The 16,937-nt window shown below is 39.0% G+C and overlaps 1 protein-coding gene across 2 annotated transcripts in view; it reads right to left on the bottom strand.

The window, feature by feature from the left end:
• The window catches only part of LOC108424227 (C-terminal binding protein 1), a 38,031-nt gene that overhangs the window by 12,382 nt on the left and 8,712 nt on the right, over positions 1–16,937 (bottom strand). The window contains exons 1-2 of one of the 2 annotated variants that reach the window (XM_017692122.2): positions 14,749–15,007; positions 1,317–1,471 (exon numbers count right to left, since the gene is read on the bottom strand). In XM_017692122.2, coding sequence (XP_017547611.1) covers positions 1,317–1,471; positions 14,749–14,788 — 195 coding nt within the window. In that variant the 5' untranslated portion in view covers positions 14,789–15,007. Of the gene's footprint in view, positions 1–1,316; positions 1,472–14,748; positions 15,008–16,937 lie in introns of those variants that run through there. The other variant, XM_017692123.2, reaches the window with a different exon arrangement.

A 16,937-nucleotide genomic window follows, 5' to 3' on the forward strand; every position in this document is an offset into this window, starting at 1 on the left:
GCAAACCAACAATAAGTGCAGGCAACAAGTGTTTCCCTATACAAATTCAAAACATTTCATTTTTTGGGAATTCTTTACTCACAGACCATCAAAAAATTACCACACATCAGATGTCAAGAAATAAAATATATTTAAATTTTATCATACAGATTTTTGCTGTTCTACTTCGAATAAAAATTTTGCCATCTTTGATGTACATATTTTTGTATATTTAGTTGGTTAAAACAACATCAAACTTATATTGTGTTAATCATGTTTGCTTCAAATTATTAGACTTTTCTAATGACAGTTACAGATCTCTGAAGTCAGAAGAAAACCTTGTGTCTCCATTTTCGTCGTTTTTCAGTTTTTGACATGATTTGAAAATGCCTGCTGGCCTTCACGTTGTGTGTAAATTTCATAAATAACGGACCAAAAGAAACGGCTCAAAATTACTTGGTAAAAAATTCTCATTCCATTGACTTACATTAAACATAAAGTAACTTTTTTGATGGTTTTCTTCCAACAACAACTAATTAGTCTTTGGGATTAATAATTTGGGCAAAACATCCAACAACTGCTTTTTTCTGAACAATACTGTGATTCTAAATTAAGATGTGATTATTTTCTACAAATTAAGGTCCAGGCCTGTTATTTTGGCCAAGAAGACCAGCATATAAATTTGCTATGAGCCTTTAACGCTGAACATAGTGTGCCAAATGCCCTGTTAGTTATGGTTGTGATGTTTATCCTAGACTGAAAAACATTCTGCAAATTGCAATACAAATTTCAGAGTTTAATTTACTGAAAATTCAATTATAAAACAAAGTGCACCACAAGTTTTGCACAGGCCTCATTTTATGATTTTTTTATGATCCCCCAATATGTTAAATTCAGTAATTCTATTCAGTAATTATTTAATTAAATGCATGCAACTGAAGACCACTCATATTTAGATCTTTAAAGTTCTTGAAGTACTGATGAAATCCATAATATACCCAGAATAGTGCACTGTAACGTCTTTTATCACAATCATAATACTTATATTGTCATATTGCCCAACCCCTTAACAAAAGTGATTGTTTTTGATTGTGCAATCAACCTGTAGTAGTTTTTGTGAAAAGTCTTTTTCCCTCCCCCATTTGAAAGGGCAAATGATGACTAGGACATGTTCAGAAAGCAGTGTTCCATAAAGCTATGGAAGAAAATGTCATATTAAATTACATGCATATGGACTACATTTTATGCTCTGCAACCACAAACATGCAATTCATCAGTTAAAGCTGTCAAATTGGTCTAACCAGCTCAGCTGTTAACACAACAAAAAGCTCCTCTACCTTCTCGTGGATCTCCTGGGTGGACTGGGCATCGCAGAAGGCCACAGTGGCCACGTCCTTCAGGATGGGCATCTCCACTGTGCAGTCCCGGCCGTCCAGCAGTGCCACCAGAGGACGAGGGTGCATGGGCCCATTCATTATGGGAGGCCTGATGCCTGCACAGCAAGAAATGGCAGGCGTGTTATTTGATTTGGTCATTGATCACTCTGGTATAACACTAACCCAGCAGGTAGAGACATCATAGGGTGGCTGTTCTGAATTCCAGGCATTTCACTAGAGGTGTTGCCTCAGTATATACAGTTTATAATGACAGGATGGTGTGAAATGTTCATATCACATCTGTGCCCAAAATTATCATGGTCTTCTGTATTATTGTGGTATTCTTAAAATACCCTGAAAAACTCTTAGTTGCAAAATCAAAAATTCTGATTTCAGGTTGTCACATTAAGCATGACTCATCATCATGTGATACCATTTAAAAGACAATCTTATTTTTTGTTGTCTTTTCTCTGTCCACATTTAACATTTGAGTGCTTTTACGTACCAAAAACTGTCAACTCTTTTTACATGACCAGAATGTCATGTAATGTCTACTCTGCCTTTTAAGACTGATTTATGTAAATGAGCACTGTTCTGATTGGCTGGTCTGCATTGCACCTCACCAAAAAAGCAGTCAGAGCTGAAACACTCCTTATAATTTTATTATTATTGTGTAGGGCGAGGATAAATATTAATTGGCTGAATAAATTAAAATGTATAAATGAGTTTGCTCTCATGACATCACAGAAACAATTCATTCAAAATAATGTTACTGCAGGTTTGTTGTGATATATGGTCTGGGGAATAAGTGGTAATCAAACAATCAAATCAAAATGTAATGACTTCTGCCTGCCTCAAAACCATCTTCTAAGATTACATCACCATGCAGCAGAGTTGGGGGGGGGGCAACTATGATGCATTGAAGCACAAATCTTTGGCTGAAACTCAGGACACATTAAGCTGACAAACCGAAAAACCAATAAAGGCTGGTTTTAAAAAACCAGCTTAAAAAACTGTTTACATAAACATACTAAATATATTACAGTATTTAGGCTACAGTATGTGACATGAAATCCAGTGTTCTCAACAACATGAACCTTTGGAACAGAATTATTGTGTTAGTTTCACTTTGAAGACCTTTTGCCTCACAAAAAAAAAAGACGCAACTGTAAATTATTAATAAAGTCTTGGATTTTGACACTTTGTTGTTGGCCTATTTAACCTTTGTTATTCTCAGTTACACATTTTTCTCTTTCACAATCAGAATCACTTCATGTTGCCAAGTTTATTACACACCTAAAGAATTTGTCTTTGGCGAGTGCACACACGTATAACAAGGTACAGTAAAGAGCTAAAGAGATGTATGATTACCTGTAGCTCTGCAGGTCAGAGTAGACCTAACTATTACACACAGAGTATTACACAATTATTTTAACATTTCTTTAAAAATGTGCAAAACATTGTTATGTAAGAAAGCTGAAAGTGATATTTTGCTTATTTTGTTGCATTTCTCATATTAATCAATAATATCGATTTTTACCCCCACCTATGACAGAGCAAAGCGCTCAGCTAGCTCAGAAACCAGTGTTTCACATGGAAACCAATTCAAGTTGACTTTAAAAGGCATAAAAACACAAGTCATTTCACCATTATGGTTATTATTGTTGTTGCTGCTATATTCTTACCACAGACCCTCCCCCAGGGATAGAAGGCAATCCCTGGTCTAAAGAGCCTAATAAGCAGTGAGACCAGAGGCTCTATATGGATGAATTGGAGTGACTAGAGGAAATACCTGAGTACCATGAACCAACTGCTGTTTTGTTGACAGACTGTAATATAGTAAGTTGTCTTCCACTTTAATTATAATATTATATTTTTTAAACAAAGGTATGTGTCTAATGCAAAAAATAACGTTTCTCGAAACAGGTTAAAGCAGATGATTGTGTGACTGGCAGGGTTGATTTACTGCACTGTGCCAGTGTCTTGGAAAATTCTGTTTTCTTACTACTACTACTACTTCCATGACCAAAACAAAATACTGTGGAAAAGACTGCTACATGCACGTATACTGTTCTTTTTAAAAGGTCAAATAACTAAAAATGGTATGTAGTGTAATTTCTCAGACATTAGCCCATCATAAACAACTTAACTAATAGATCTTAAAGATTTAACTTGGCTTGCCAAAGAGGGCTTGGTTCATGACAAATCAGCTTTGCTGACAGCAACTTCCATCATTTATACCAGAAAAAAAACAAACAGCTGAAGCAGAAAAAAAGCAGCACATATTTAACTAACTGGCAAAACAGCAAATATCCAAACTCTGCACTTTCTCTGGTAATTTAATTTTATTTCAGAATCTCCAGACTATAAAGGTATGTTCACGTTACGAAACAGCTAACAGCAGAGCACAGCAGCAGCACAGACCAGTGTCTCTAACAGCAACTCTAACTGCTATTAAGGTTACCTACACTTAAAGATGGTTCTTCTAGAGTTCTTTAGGAAAGGGAATGGCTCTATTTAGTACCATGAGTTTTATAACAGAACCATTAATGCTGGATCACTGGCAGGTGAAACGGTTCTTCAGACTGATAGAGAATGTTTTGTATATGGTTCTACAAAGCAGTGAAATGGGGCTGTTGTTATGAGGTCAAACTTGTGATAACAGAAGAACCCCAGAACCATTTCTATGTAGAACCAAACAACACATTCTCAATCAATCTGAAGAACCATTTCACCATACACATCCTGGTTTTTGCCACATGCAAGATCTGTTTGTGCTGCTCCTTTATTGCTTCTGCACCTTTTTATAAGAATTGAATTTTAGTAATACTAATTGTAACAATAACTAGTTTGTTTTAAACTTGAAAATAACAGTAAGAAATTCGGTTGATCTCTAACAAACATTTTTCTAGTTGATGCAAAACTGATTTTATTCCACATTTACAGGAATAAGGTGGTCAACACAATATCTGCTTAATCAAATTATCACCACCTTTCTTTTTTATTCACTGTAGCGTTTCATAATACTGGGTTATTACCTCAAAAACAATGCAGTATTTCTTGTATTAGAGCTGTGAAACAATAAAATCACCTGTTTCTACTTTGTTTCTAACCTATTATGTCTACAAATGATTGTCAGACTGTGAAATTAAATGGCAACAGAGCTGTAAAATGAAAAGTCTTTCCAGTCTGTTTCTCAGTTACTGCATCTCACATCAAGTGAAAACATCAGTTCTTCAAAATAACATGAATAGCTGGACTGAAATTATGACTGCAGTTAGACTATGAGAATGATTTTGTTGTAAACACTCATGGTTGGTCCATTACTTTTACATGCAGGCCTTTATACACGTAGTGTAGATACTTGGAATAGATAAGGGCAACATACTGAGATTACACAGAATCAGGGCTGGAAAACACACCATCATATCACTGTTATCGGATCTCCAAATATCTCCAAAATGATCATTTTACAGGAGAAGACAAAAACCTACTTTACTTTCAATGTAAGTCAATGGAACCAGACATTCATACCAACTCATTTTGGGCCGTTTCCTTTGGTCCATTCTTCATAAAAATTTGACCCAATATTAAGGGTAACAGGTATTTTCAAATTATGTCAAAAACTGAAAAGCAACAAAAATTTTCTTCCAACAGTGGCATGTTCCGTTACCTGTAAACAAAAGATTGCTACTCTATTATAAAGCACAGCATCTAAGCATCTAAAAAAAAATATCTAAAAAACACTATTTGGATGGTCCACTGTAGATGCTTTGTAATGCTCAGTATATCTTCAAATAACATTCAACTAAATAGCCATTAGATTCGATTGAACTTCAAGTTCAGTGCAAAAGATTTGATTAAATCTACTCCTAATCCTAAACTTAGCCTCAAGGCAAAACCTACAGCTACTCCTAACCCTAAACTTGACCGTAATATTGTTGATAATCAACTGAAAATCCCCAAAAAGTTTAACGATTTTAGTGTCTGTAGAGCATCTATAGGGAACCATCCAAATAAAATGTGACCGAAAATTAAAACAATTTTTAGGTTAGTACAACTTTTTATTAATATTTTATTAAGACACATTGTTACCGATTTATTCCTGTTACAATTACTAACTTATTATTCAGTAACAACTTGAAAATTAGCATGTTTTGGTAAATAATTGTTACCATGATTTTCTGTAAAGTGCAGCCAAAAATACAACTCATTTTTCATCTGCTGAAATCTTGTCACACTAATATCTGCAGGTTCTCAACTTATTAAAGTCAACTAATCGATTATGAGCCCTATTATTGATTATCGATTATTGCAGCACTAGTTTGTTTACCATAGTATATCATTAAAACCAGTAAGTACACCATCCTCAGTCACCGGTTTGAATTCCAGGCAGGTCACAAGAGATGCTGACTTCTACACCCACCGTAGAGTCTCTTTGAGTAAGACACCTCAGCACGAACTGCTGAAGGGATACTGTATCCTTATTCCAGATATCATGTTTTCTAAAAGTGATGCATGAGGTGGAGTGTGAGAGCTGGATTGTTCCTGACTGCAACCGTCATTCAGTCCAACAATTTGCGACTGTCTGCCAGTGCTAAAAGCTTGCTGTCTCATGTGCAGCACCGCTCAGACAGATGCCTCCTTCAAACATTCATCTCTGACTAACTAGCAGAAGACAAGACAAGAGTCAAAATTCACAGCGGAGATGAATCCGCATTTCACTACTTCAGTTAAAGTCCCGGGACTGCTAAAGACCTCAAACCTATTTTCTCACATGAATTACTGCAATACCAGCTGTTTCCAGGAAACCGAGGCTACTGCCCACTTAAACCAAAGACTAACAGTACAGCATTAAAAACAGCAAGACTGATCAATGTCTTCATTTAAATAAATACCAGAGTCCAAATGAGCTTTGAAATGACCTAAATCTCCACAATGAACTCTGTGAACTCCATGAACTCCACTGTATTCTTTCTACAACATCTGGACTCACAGTTTTACAAAGGAATTCACTGGAGCAAGTCTGAATTGGTGATGCTCACTAGGCCCTTAAGACACAATTCAGGATTCCTCTACTCAATTCCACATGTGAAAGAAGAAGGTTGACAGAGCACACTTTATCACACTTCCACAATCACTTCAATCTCTCAAAGGAAATGACCAACTTCCATCATCTGCTGCCCGTTCCCGAATTCTACACTGAAGAGTTGGCTGAGAATTAAGCACCTGCTGAGCCTCCATAGTCACAGCTATCTGGCCATTATGAAAGGAGAAGGTAATAAATGCAAGAACGAATGAGTCATTTGAAAAAGGGCCTTTAAAACACCCTGGCTGCGGCAGCTCCCCTACCTACACACAACAAGAACCTAAAGCATCCCAGCTTCAAGAGCAGCCACAAACATTCAAATTCAAGGTTAGTCACACAGGGAAGTTTCCCAAAAAAAAAAAAAAAAAAAGCTTGCCCTGAAGAACAGGCTCTGTATTTCAGCACCACTCAGAGAGTCCCATATGCTACGCCAGGGACGAAGCTGAGGCGCATTTGTCTTTAATGTTTACAGCACAAACACATTCCTAACGACCTCAAAGCACATAACAGTACTCCACTGCTGTCGTAAACAAATCTTGCATCTCCTAAATGAAAGTGTCACAGGAAGAAAAAGTTCAAATTCTAAAAAGGCATTTAAATGTTATTTGTTATGTTATAATATTCTGTACCACAGCACTTCCATCCCTCATCCCTAGAATTCATGTTTTTGTATGCTTGGGTTTTTTGTATATATACACACACACACACCACACCCCCCATAACACACATACTAATACATGTGTGTGAGAATATATGTGTGTGCACCCCCCCCCCTATATTTTTATAGTATATAAAATATTTATATAAAATAATTATATTTAATATAGTGAAACAAAGAAAGACATAAAGAAGTGAAAGAAACAAGAGCGAGAAAGAATGTCCACAACTGATGAACGATGAAGCACTTTATTTTGGCTCACTTACATGCATTAATTGAATATTTTACTAATTTTACTAACTGTATTACTAACTTATATTTTATATTTTTACTAATCATAGCTATTATTCTTCTTGCCATTAAATATATAAAGTATAAAGAATTGCTGGCCTTTTTAAATAAGGTGAAATAAATAAATATATAGATCCTTTTTTTTTTTTTTTTTTTTTGAGGTTTTGATATGACAGCAATCAAAATCCGAATTCCTGCCATGCAGATGGGCCCTCAGGCGCCCTGCTTCACACTTTGAAACAAATTACTTTGGTGTAAACAGAACATTATTTTACTTCAATAATACATAATTCATGGTAACCACAGAATAATGAGGAGAGATGTCACCTTCATAAAAATCAGATACATAATTTGCATCTACTGTTCATTATTAAGATTATCATCTCATTAGACGATCCTTAGCCCGACTGGCATTATTGCGGAATTGATCACTTAATGGCAAATCACATTAAGTCAGCTTAAAATGGTTACAGTACCTGGCTTAATTAGACTGCAAGTGTATAAAGAAGTAGGCCGTGCACATAAACGTAATGCAATGATGTTTTAGACCGTAATTAGAAAGATGAATTACAGCCATTTAGTCACAATTATATACTGAAAATTATACATACTGAAATTATATGTTTCATCTCTCCCACCGCTCCCACACATCACCAGAGGAAACACTAAGCCTGGTCACCCTCCCTGATACTGTTTCACTTGGAAATACATCACTGTATGGAAGAAAAATGCATTGTGATTTCTGATTCACAATGATTTTTAAAGACTCTATAAACTAGGGCTGGGCAATGTACCAACATAACATGATACTGAATGTGGCTTTTGGGTTTAATGATATTTTAGTGATATATTCGATAGATATTGACTATCATCCTCATTATAATGCTCAATGTCATGCCAAACTAACTGTAAACTGTCATCGTCTGGGTGCTTAAGACTGTTTTGAACTAACAGTTTAACATTTATAAAAACTACATACACAGGTTTTTTTCTGTAAATGTGCTGTCTGGCTAACAGTCAAATCAAAGCTATTTCAGGTTCATAAGCACAGAGCAGCAGTGCTCACGAAGCACAGACACAGGAAGATTACAAGGTTGTTTAGATGCAAATGCTAGAAATATTTAAAACAAATGTATAAAAGAACTGAACTGATTAAAGACCTGTGCCTGTGTGTTTTAGAGGTATGTTCAACAACCATCTGTGCTGTGTGTTGAATCTCAACTTGTGGCTTGACTACAGGTGTGACACAATCTGTTACAGCACACATCAACAATCTGATTGGCTGATGGTCAGCTCATTTGCATAAAGTCTACCCAAAAGCAGAGAGCGTGGCGCAGGTTGTGCATCAATGGCTCCAGTTACACATGAACACTGTCGTCGCTCAGATCATTGTATAATTTTATGAAACGTTCTGATTGATCTGAATTACCTAAAAAATGGCATACAAGTTTTTCACAATATATTCATCACTGTTGTCGGAAGAAAACTTTGTATCTCCAAAATGGTAACTTTACAGGAGAAGGTAAAAACCTACTTTACTTTCGGTGTAAGTCAATGGAACCAGATGTTTTTTCCAAACCATTTTGGGTCATTTCTTTTAGTCCATTTTTTATTAAATTTACACACAAGGTAAAGGGCAACAGGCATTTTCACTTTATGTTAAAAAAAAAAAAAAAAGAAAAAACGAAAAAAAGGAGACAACGTTTTCTTCCAACAGCAGCGATATGTGGCTTAAAATTTTAACACCTCCAACTTCAAATGATGAACACAAAATGAAATCTCACTGGGATTGTAAGTGATATGCTAAGAGTAAAAAGCAGTCACTAATAAACTATTTGACTTCACTTTATTTCTGTAAATGCATGCTCATTCCAAATTTGATGCCCACAATACAGTCCAAAAAAGCTGGGACAGGAGCATGTTCACCAGCAGATTACAGCACTTTTCCTTTAACAACCCCTATAAACATGTAACAAATGAAGACAAACTGATCCAGTTTTGAAGGGGGCATTTCCTGCTATTCTTCTGTTATATAAATCTTTAACTGTGCAAGGGCTTCATTGTTGGATTTTGAGCTTAATAAGTCACATGTTTTCAATAGGAGACAGTTCTGGTCTGCAGACAGGCCAGTTTAGCACCCACATTCTCCGATTACGCTGCCGTGCTGTTGTAATACGCAGTGTGGCTTGCAGTTATGTTGAAATAAGCATGGGTGACCCTTTAAAGAAGGGCACCTAAAATGCAACAAATGTGTTCAGCATTAACAGCGCCTTCACAAATGTCTAGGTTACCCACAAATACCCCCCATAGCATGAGAGACTCTAGATTTTGAACTTTACATTGGTAACAATCTGGATGATCCTTCTTTGGTCCATCCATTATTTCCATAAACTATCTGAAAGGCTCACTTGTCAGATCAGTGTACATCAGTCCATTTCAGATGAGTTCAAGTCCAGGAAAGTCACTGTGCATAATACAGCGTTAACTTACACTTGTAGATGCAGCAGTGTTTATTGACATCAGTTTGTCAAAGTTGCCTGAGCCCCTGCGGTGATATCCATCAGAGTGGCAGGCCAGTTTTTATTGCAGTGCCATCTGAGGGTTTAAAGGTCAAGGACATTCAATTATGGTTTTCGGCCTTGCCCTTTAAGCACAAAGAATCCTCCAGAGTCCCTGAATCTTTTGATGATGCTATGGACTGCAGAGGGGACATCCTTTCAATCCCTCACATGAACGTTATCTTAAAACTGATGGATTTTTTGCTGATGTGTTTTTGGCAAAGTGGTGAGCCTCAACCCATCCTCGCTCATTACAGACTTGGCCTTTCCTGGATGCTCCTTTTATATCCAAGCATGGTTGCTTCACCTGCTTAAAGTCCATCCATCCATCCATCCATTTTCTAAGCCGCTTCTCCGTCAGGGTTGCGGGGGGGAGCTGGAGCCTATCCCAGCAGTCTTCAGGCGGAAGGCAGGATACACCCTGGACAGGTCGCCAGTCCATCGCAGGGCAGACACACAGACACAGACAGTCACTCACACACTCACACCTAGGGACAATTTAGCACAACCAATTGGCCTGACTGCATGTCTTTGGACTGTGGGAGGAAACCGGAGAACCCGGAGGAAACCCACGCAGACACGGGGAGAACATGCAAACTCCACACAGAGAGGACCCCGGTCACCCGGCCGGGGAATCGAACCCAGGCCCTCCTTGCTGTGAGGCGACAGCGCTACCCACCATGCCACCGTGCTGCCCTCTGCTTAAAGTCTTAAGTCTTAAATTGCTCTTGTCCCAACTTTTTTGGAACATGATACTGGCACCATTTCCAGAATTAGGGTAAATTTATTAAAAAAACAACAACAATCTTGTCTTTGTACTGTTGTTTGAACGCAGAACACAATCATTTTTCCATGTAACAGAATGTTATCAGCATCACGCAGCACTAGCAAACACACAGCTAAAAAATGACAGAGTCTTAAGTGATCACCAACCAGTGCTGTGATTGCTCTACTCTGATATCCAGCCTTGTTCTTTCATCATGTGATGCAGAGACAGACATAATATTCCATAACAAATGAAGTAAGAACGAAACAGTATTTTCAAATACAAATGACTAAAAATCGAACAGTACAATATGTTTTTTGGTATGCAAAGAGCTGGTCTTAAACAGTCTCCTAAGAGCCATAAGCTGTCTGAACTCTTTATTCCACCAGAGGGAAGTGAAGAGCCTGCGTCTTATCTGTTGGTCAGAGCGCCTTATGCAAAGAAGGAAGCAGACAAAGACTACTAAAGCCGGCCAAAGGCTACCGCACGCTGGACAAGAAGTGCCATGCCAGCAGATGGTCTCTGGGATCACGTAGCAGACACAATTAGCACCAAAAAGCAGTGATGTGCAGCAAGTTCAAGCTCATTTGACACTCTGCTCATACAGATTTAATTAAACAAAACTCATCATGTAATCAGCTTATATTTGATTTCACGTAAATAACTTCCTAAACTGGCTGTTTACAAGCTGGATGATATGGAATTAATATTCTTCAGACAATAAAAACAAATATCACATCTGCCAGGTTTGCAAGGCTTCTCTCTACACTGAAGAGGGATACTGGATGCTCAAAAAAAGTAAAGCAAATCGCTGCTGTCAGAAGAAAACCTTGTATCTCCATTTGTGTCGTTGTTCAGTTTTTGACACAATCTGAAACTGTCGTTTTCCTTTACATGTGTGTAAATTTCATGATAAATGGACCAGAAGTGACCTAATATGACTTGGAAAAACGTCTGGTTCCATTGACTTACATTAAAAATAAAGTAGGTTTTTTTTTACTTCTCCTGTGAAATTACCATTTTGGCGATTCCGACAACAGTGAAATTGACTATTCGCATACATTTTCTCACTGCAACCCAAAATTCTGTTCAAAAGCAGGAAGTACATGAAATCCTCTGTGGGGGGGGGGAAATATTCCCAGGCTGATGCAGTGTTGTGTTGTCACATGTATTATGCTACGAGGTGAAATATGTGCATCTGTGAATTAGATGGGACTGATGCATATCTATCATATTCAATCTGGCATGTACAGACACGGCGCGACCGTTTTCCTCGAGATCTCTTCCACACAAGCCCCGACACCAGCCACCTCCCTCTGCGCCTCCATGCACACGCACACACAAAGATGTAAAGCAGTTTCATTTATGCAAAAACAGTTCATTTTGGTGATTAGGGGAATGGTTTACCCCCCTCACTTGCTTCATCTCTCTCTGTCTCTCTTTCTCTTTCTTAGTCACACACATACACAGGCCTTTCTTTTTCCACCTCAGGTGAATATATTCATCCACAAACCCCTAGACGCTCACACCGTGTGAAGACTAACAGTGTCTAGTTTTCCAGACAAACAGCCTTTTTTCCCCTTTCTGATGTTCATTTGTCTGACAAGAAAACAAAATGTCAACATAACATAAGCCTCACTAATCCATGTTGTACATGAAATCGTAGCAAATATGAGCTAAGCAGAACCAAGGATGAGTAAAATCGGCACTCTCTATGCATAAATGCTCACGTTTTCTGAATTCAAAACAAACCCTGCCCTGAAATAAGAAAGAAAGAAAAAAAAAAAAAAAAGCTGGTATCTCGCTCTCACTACATGGTTCTACCAGAATGCTGCAGTGTTCACACTGCTCTGCCCTGGGGGGGTCGAGTGGTATCTGTTTGAATTAGCTAGTTCATAGCAACAAGAAACAACAGGGTCAACCTCACGCCGCGTCTACCTCCACTACCCACAGGCAATAATTCAAACTGACGTTGCTCTGTATTGCACAAGGCGCAAAGTAAGAGCTGCTGTCAAAGCGCAAGTCTTGTTTAAAGACGCTAGGATCTTCTGCTATGGTTGACGTTTAGGGTTCACTCCGGATGGATACGATACATGGAAACCCAGTGGATGGCACTGACTGTGTAACACCAAACAACAAAAAAAATCTCCAGGAATTGGACAGGAATTTCTACAGTACTGCTGTAAGAACCTTACAGTAATTTACTTTATGCTACAGGATACTAGGGATGCACCATTACATTGGACAAGAAATATTTACGATTCATGTTATTTAAACAGCCAACTAACTTTGCATTTAAGAATCTATAAGCATCTTATAATGAATCAGGATAATTCATAAAGAATACTACACAAGCCTTAAAGACTCCTATGTTATTAGTGTATTTCCCCAGGTTTCCTATAAGAATCTTATATCAAGCTGTGAGAATTATTACAGTATATTACAGAATCCTACAGGAGGATTATTGATTACTTTGTTAATAGTGCACTTCTGCCACATTTCCATAAAAATTTTATCATAAACTGGGACAATTACTATTATTACAGAATCCTACAGGGGGATTATTGATTACTATATTTATAGTGTATTCTTACCATATTGATGAAATAATTTTATGGTAAACTGTGACAATTACTAAAGCTTATGACAGAATCCAATACAAGAATTATATATTACAATGTAAATACTGTATTTCTGCCATATTCCTATAAGAATCGCATAGCAAGCTGGGAGAACTATTACAGCATACTACAGAATCCTACACAAGGGTTATTCATTACTATTTTAATAGTGCACTTCTGCCACATTTCCATAAAAATGTTATCATATAAACTGGGACAATTACTATAGTACAGAAAGTACAAGCATCACAGATTACCATAAGACAATACTATTGGGATATTCTAGGAAAAAATATAGACTATTATAGACGTGTTATACCCCTCTTGGTGATCTTATTAATACAGCGGTTTTGTAAGTGATGTATAAAACATGAGGAACTGTGATCAAACTCTTAAGTACTCTATTCACCATGGCCTTCCAATGTGCACTACCATTCACCCCTTGTGATATCACTATTCCAAACAGGGTCACCCAACCAAGATATGCAGGCTTTTACACACGATGTTGGGCTACCACAGAGCCGAGGCTGCAGCTCTAGGCTCCATAAATAAAATCTTTGTTATGCTCTTCCTGTTGCTCTGTTCGACTGTTCTAGAATGAAAATTTCCTCCTTCGAAGGCAGAGAGAGAGAGAGAGAGAGAGAGAGAGAGAGAGAGAGAGAGAGAGAAAGAGAAATTAGGAAGCGAGTGAGGGCCGGAACTGGAAGCCACATTTCCACTGTACAATGGTGGGCCATAAGAGAGCCAGCCATGTCCATGTCCTTGCCAGCCCCCTCGGATTTTCCACCAGGGGAACAGAAAGACAGACAGACAGCACGTTGCCTCTCCCGTCCTCCTTCACTCCAGCCTGCCTTGCCCTGATAATAAAGCAGCTGCTCCCAGCCTGCTGCACAAAATGGTCTCTAGCACTTCTTCTCTCAGGCTGAGAGAGAGAGAGAGAGAGAGAGTGAGAGAGAGAGTGAGTGTGTGTGTGTGAGAGAGAGAGAGTGTAAGAGAGAGAGGGAGAAGAGAGGCGAGGCTGAAGTTAGGCTTCCTATCCTAATTTTCCCGTCCCACCTTAAATGGTGCAGCAGTCACACTCTGGCGCTGCACCATTTAAGGTGGCACGGGAAAATTCGAACGATAAGCTGGCAAATCAGGAGCCTCCAACCTCAGCCTCGCGAGAGGAAGCAGAAAAAAAGGCGAGCGAATGCGGCATTGTACGCCGATGAATGGCTGAGATGAAAGATAATAGGAAAGGGAGAGAGGAGAGGAGAGGAGAGAGAAGAGGAGGGAGGGAGGGAAGGAAGAGGGGGAGGGGAAGGCACGGCAGTGTGCTGTAGGGTTCCGTTGGCCTCGACGCACAAATATCGCCGCCACAGCCGCCTCACGTGCGTCCCGCATGCAGAAATGAGAGATTAATGGTTTTACCTAAAGGCAAGCCTTTGTTCAGCAAGTGCGAGCTCCCCATCTTTCACGGTCCACCGACAGAAGCACGAGCGGCTCCCCTCAACGAGACATTCACCAAATCCTCAGCATATGGCGCCCACCTTCAATTTTCTTATTCCTTTTTCCCCCTCGCTCCCCTTCCCTGCTCTACAGCAGAGCGAGCTTACCCACGCGCGCGCGCACTCGCTCTCTCTCACGCGCTCCCCCGTCTCCTTTTCTCTCCAACGTTCCCTCCCTCCCTCTTTCTCTCTCCCTCACTTTCTATTTCGACACTCTCGTCTGACAAACACGCATGCACACAGAATGCAAGTGTCACTGCATTTGTGGGAGTGGGAGTGGGAGAGAGAGAGAGAGAGAGAGAGAGAGAGAGGTGGCTGCAAGAAAAAGAGAAGAGGAATGGGGTGGAGCTTTAGCTCGCGCAAAATTGATCTTTTGTTTCCTGAGAGGGGGAAAAAAAAAATTATATGGAAATGCTGTGGAAGAACCCTGGGACACGGAAAAGAGAACTTGCTGAACAAGAACTGAAAATGTAAACAGTATTAATAATTTAATTCAAAAAGTATGAGAGCAAGAGGATCTGATGGCTTCTTGCTCAGCCCACTGGTGGTCAAGCAGTCGTAGACAAAAAGCCACTTTTATCCACTCAGAGCCCAATCTACCCCCCCCCCCTTCTTTCTCTGTTTAACCTTTATAAATGGGTAAATAGTTTAATAAACAGCAATGCCATAAAGCTGGCTCTACAGCTGCAGCCAATCTAGCTACAGCATTTATCAAAAATCTCCTATGCAGAAGAGAGTAAAGGTGGTCTGTGGGTGGACCAGCTGTGGCAAACAGTCCGCATGGCGCTGACCTTAGCAAGCCAGCGGGCTAATATACGCTTGCTATCTAGGATCCTGAAATACACTTGTAAATGCTGTAAAAATATGGCTAGTCCTTCTCTTTCTGCGTAGCAGATTAAGAACGACGCTGTCTAGAAGTTAATTACACAGCTGGCTCTGACAGCCAACACAAGCCAAACCAATTACAGAAAGCTGCAGATAAACTGGGCAACTGATCGTGAGCGTTCAGAGTCAGGATCAGACCTACACGCATTTGACACTTAAATTAACAGTTTGGCAAAAAACATCATATTTACATCAGTTCCCACTCTCCCCAGGTCAGCCTAGACATGTCTGGTGTCCAGGTTTTAGTTTAACATTGCTAACAAAGACATCAAAGCACAAATCGTTTCTGTGAACACATCCCAAAAACTTTTCAACCCGCTGAAACTGCATCCAGGTTGTGTAGGCTGGTCAACGTGGTTTAGGAGATGGTGAGACTTACTGTGAAAAATAAAGACTGTTGGGGGGGGGGGAAGATTCAGCTTCTAGTCTTTGTTAGCAATCTTAGCAGTGCGGCTCCAGTCCTACACTAAAGAAGCAAACGGCAAACACGTCTAACGGACAACTGGGGTCGGTGGAAATTAGTGCAAGATGTATTTTTTCCTCCCTCAACCATTCATTTTAAAAAGGTCCCAATATCCTCATTTAGGAAAAGTATCCGGAAAGGAAATCAGACACTTTGGCATTCTTACTTGTGAGTCATGCTTCTGGACCATCTACAAGCTAAATGCTTCCTTTAGGTGTATGGCGACGACAACCTGGCCGTAATGGTGTCATACTGGCGCAACATTTATTCCAGTGATGATCCGGTAAATGAGTTATGATCGTGCTGAGCTTCTGTCAGCGCATACCTCATAAAAACTGACGAAGAAAAAGTGGCAATAAGGCATTAATCACAGGATGGATAGTCAAGCAGTGCAGTTTATCAAATAAATCACACAAGAAAATGAATTTGCTGTACTTCTGAATTACAGTGATGATGATGGTGATGACTGTGTTTTAAAGGCCCCAATTCTTGTCAGTCTCTCTTTATGCTTTAGGGTTAGGCCTAACTTCAGTGTGAATGGGTGGTGCTGTAGGCTGAATAGGTGGATATATTGTTTTGAGTGTGGTGGATTTTGTGACATCACAAAAATAATGAGTTTCAAACTTTATTTTATTTTGCAGCTTCCAATTATGGACTGTATGAACTGTGCAGTAAATGGTATCTTTTAAAAGATAAACAATGTTTCATAATATATTAAAGTGTTATTTCAAAAAAAGTGAGGAAAATGTGTTTTTCCCCAGTAA

Source organism: Pygocentrus nattereri, chromosome 8 (assembly GCF_015220715.1).
Source record: "Pygocentrus nattereri isolate fPygNat1 chromosome 8, fPygNat1.pri, whole genome shotgun sequence".
Classification (NCBI taxonomy): domain Eukaryota; kingdom Metazoa; phylum Chordata; class Actinopteri; order Characiformes; family Serrasalmidae; genus Pygocentrus; species Pygocentrus nattereri.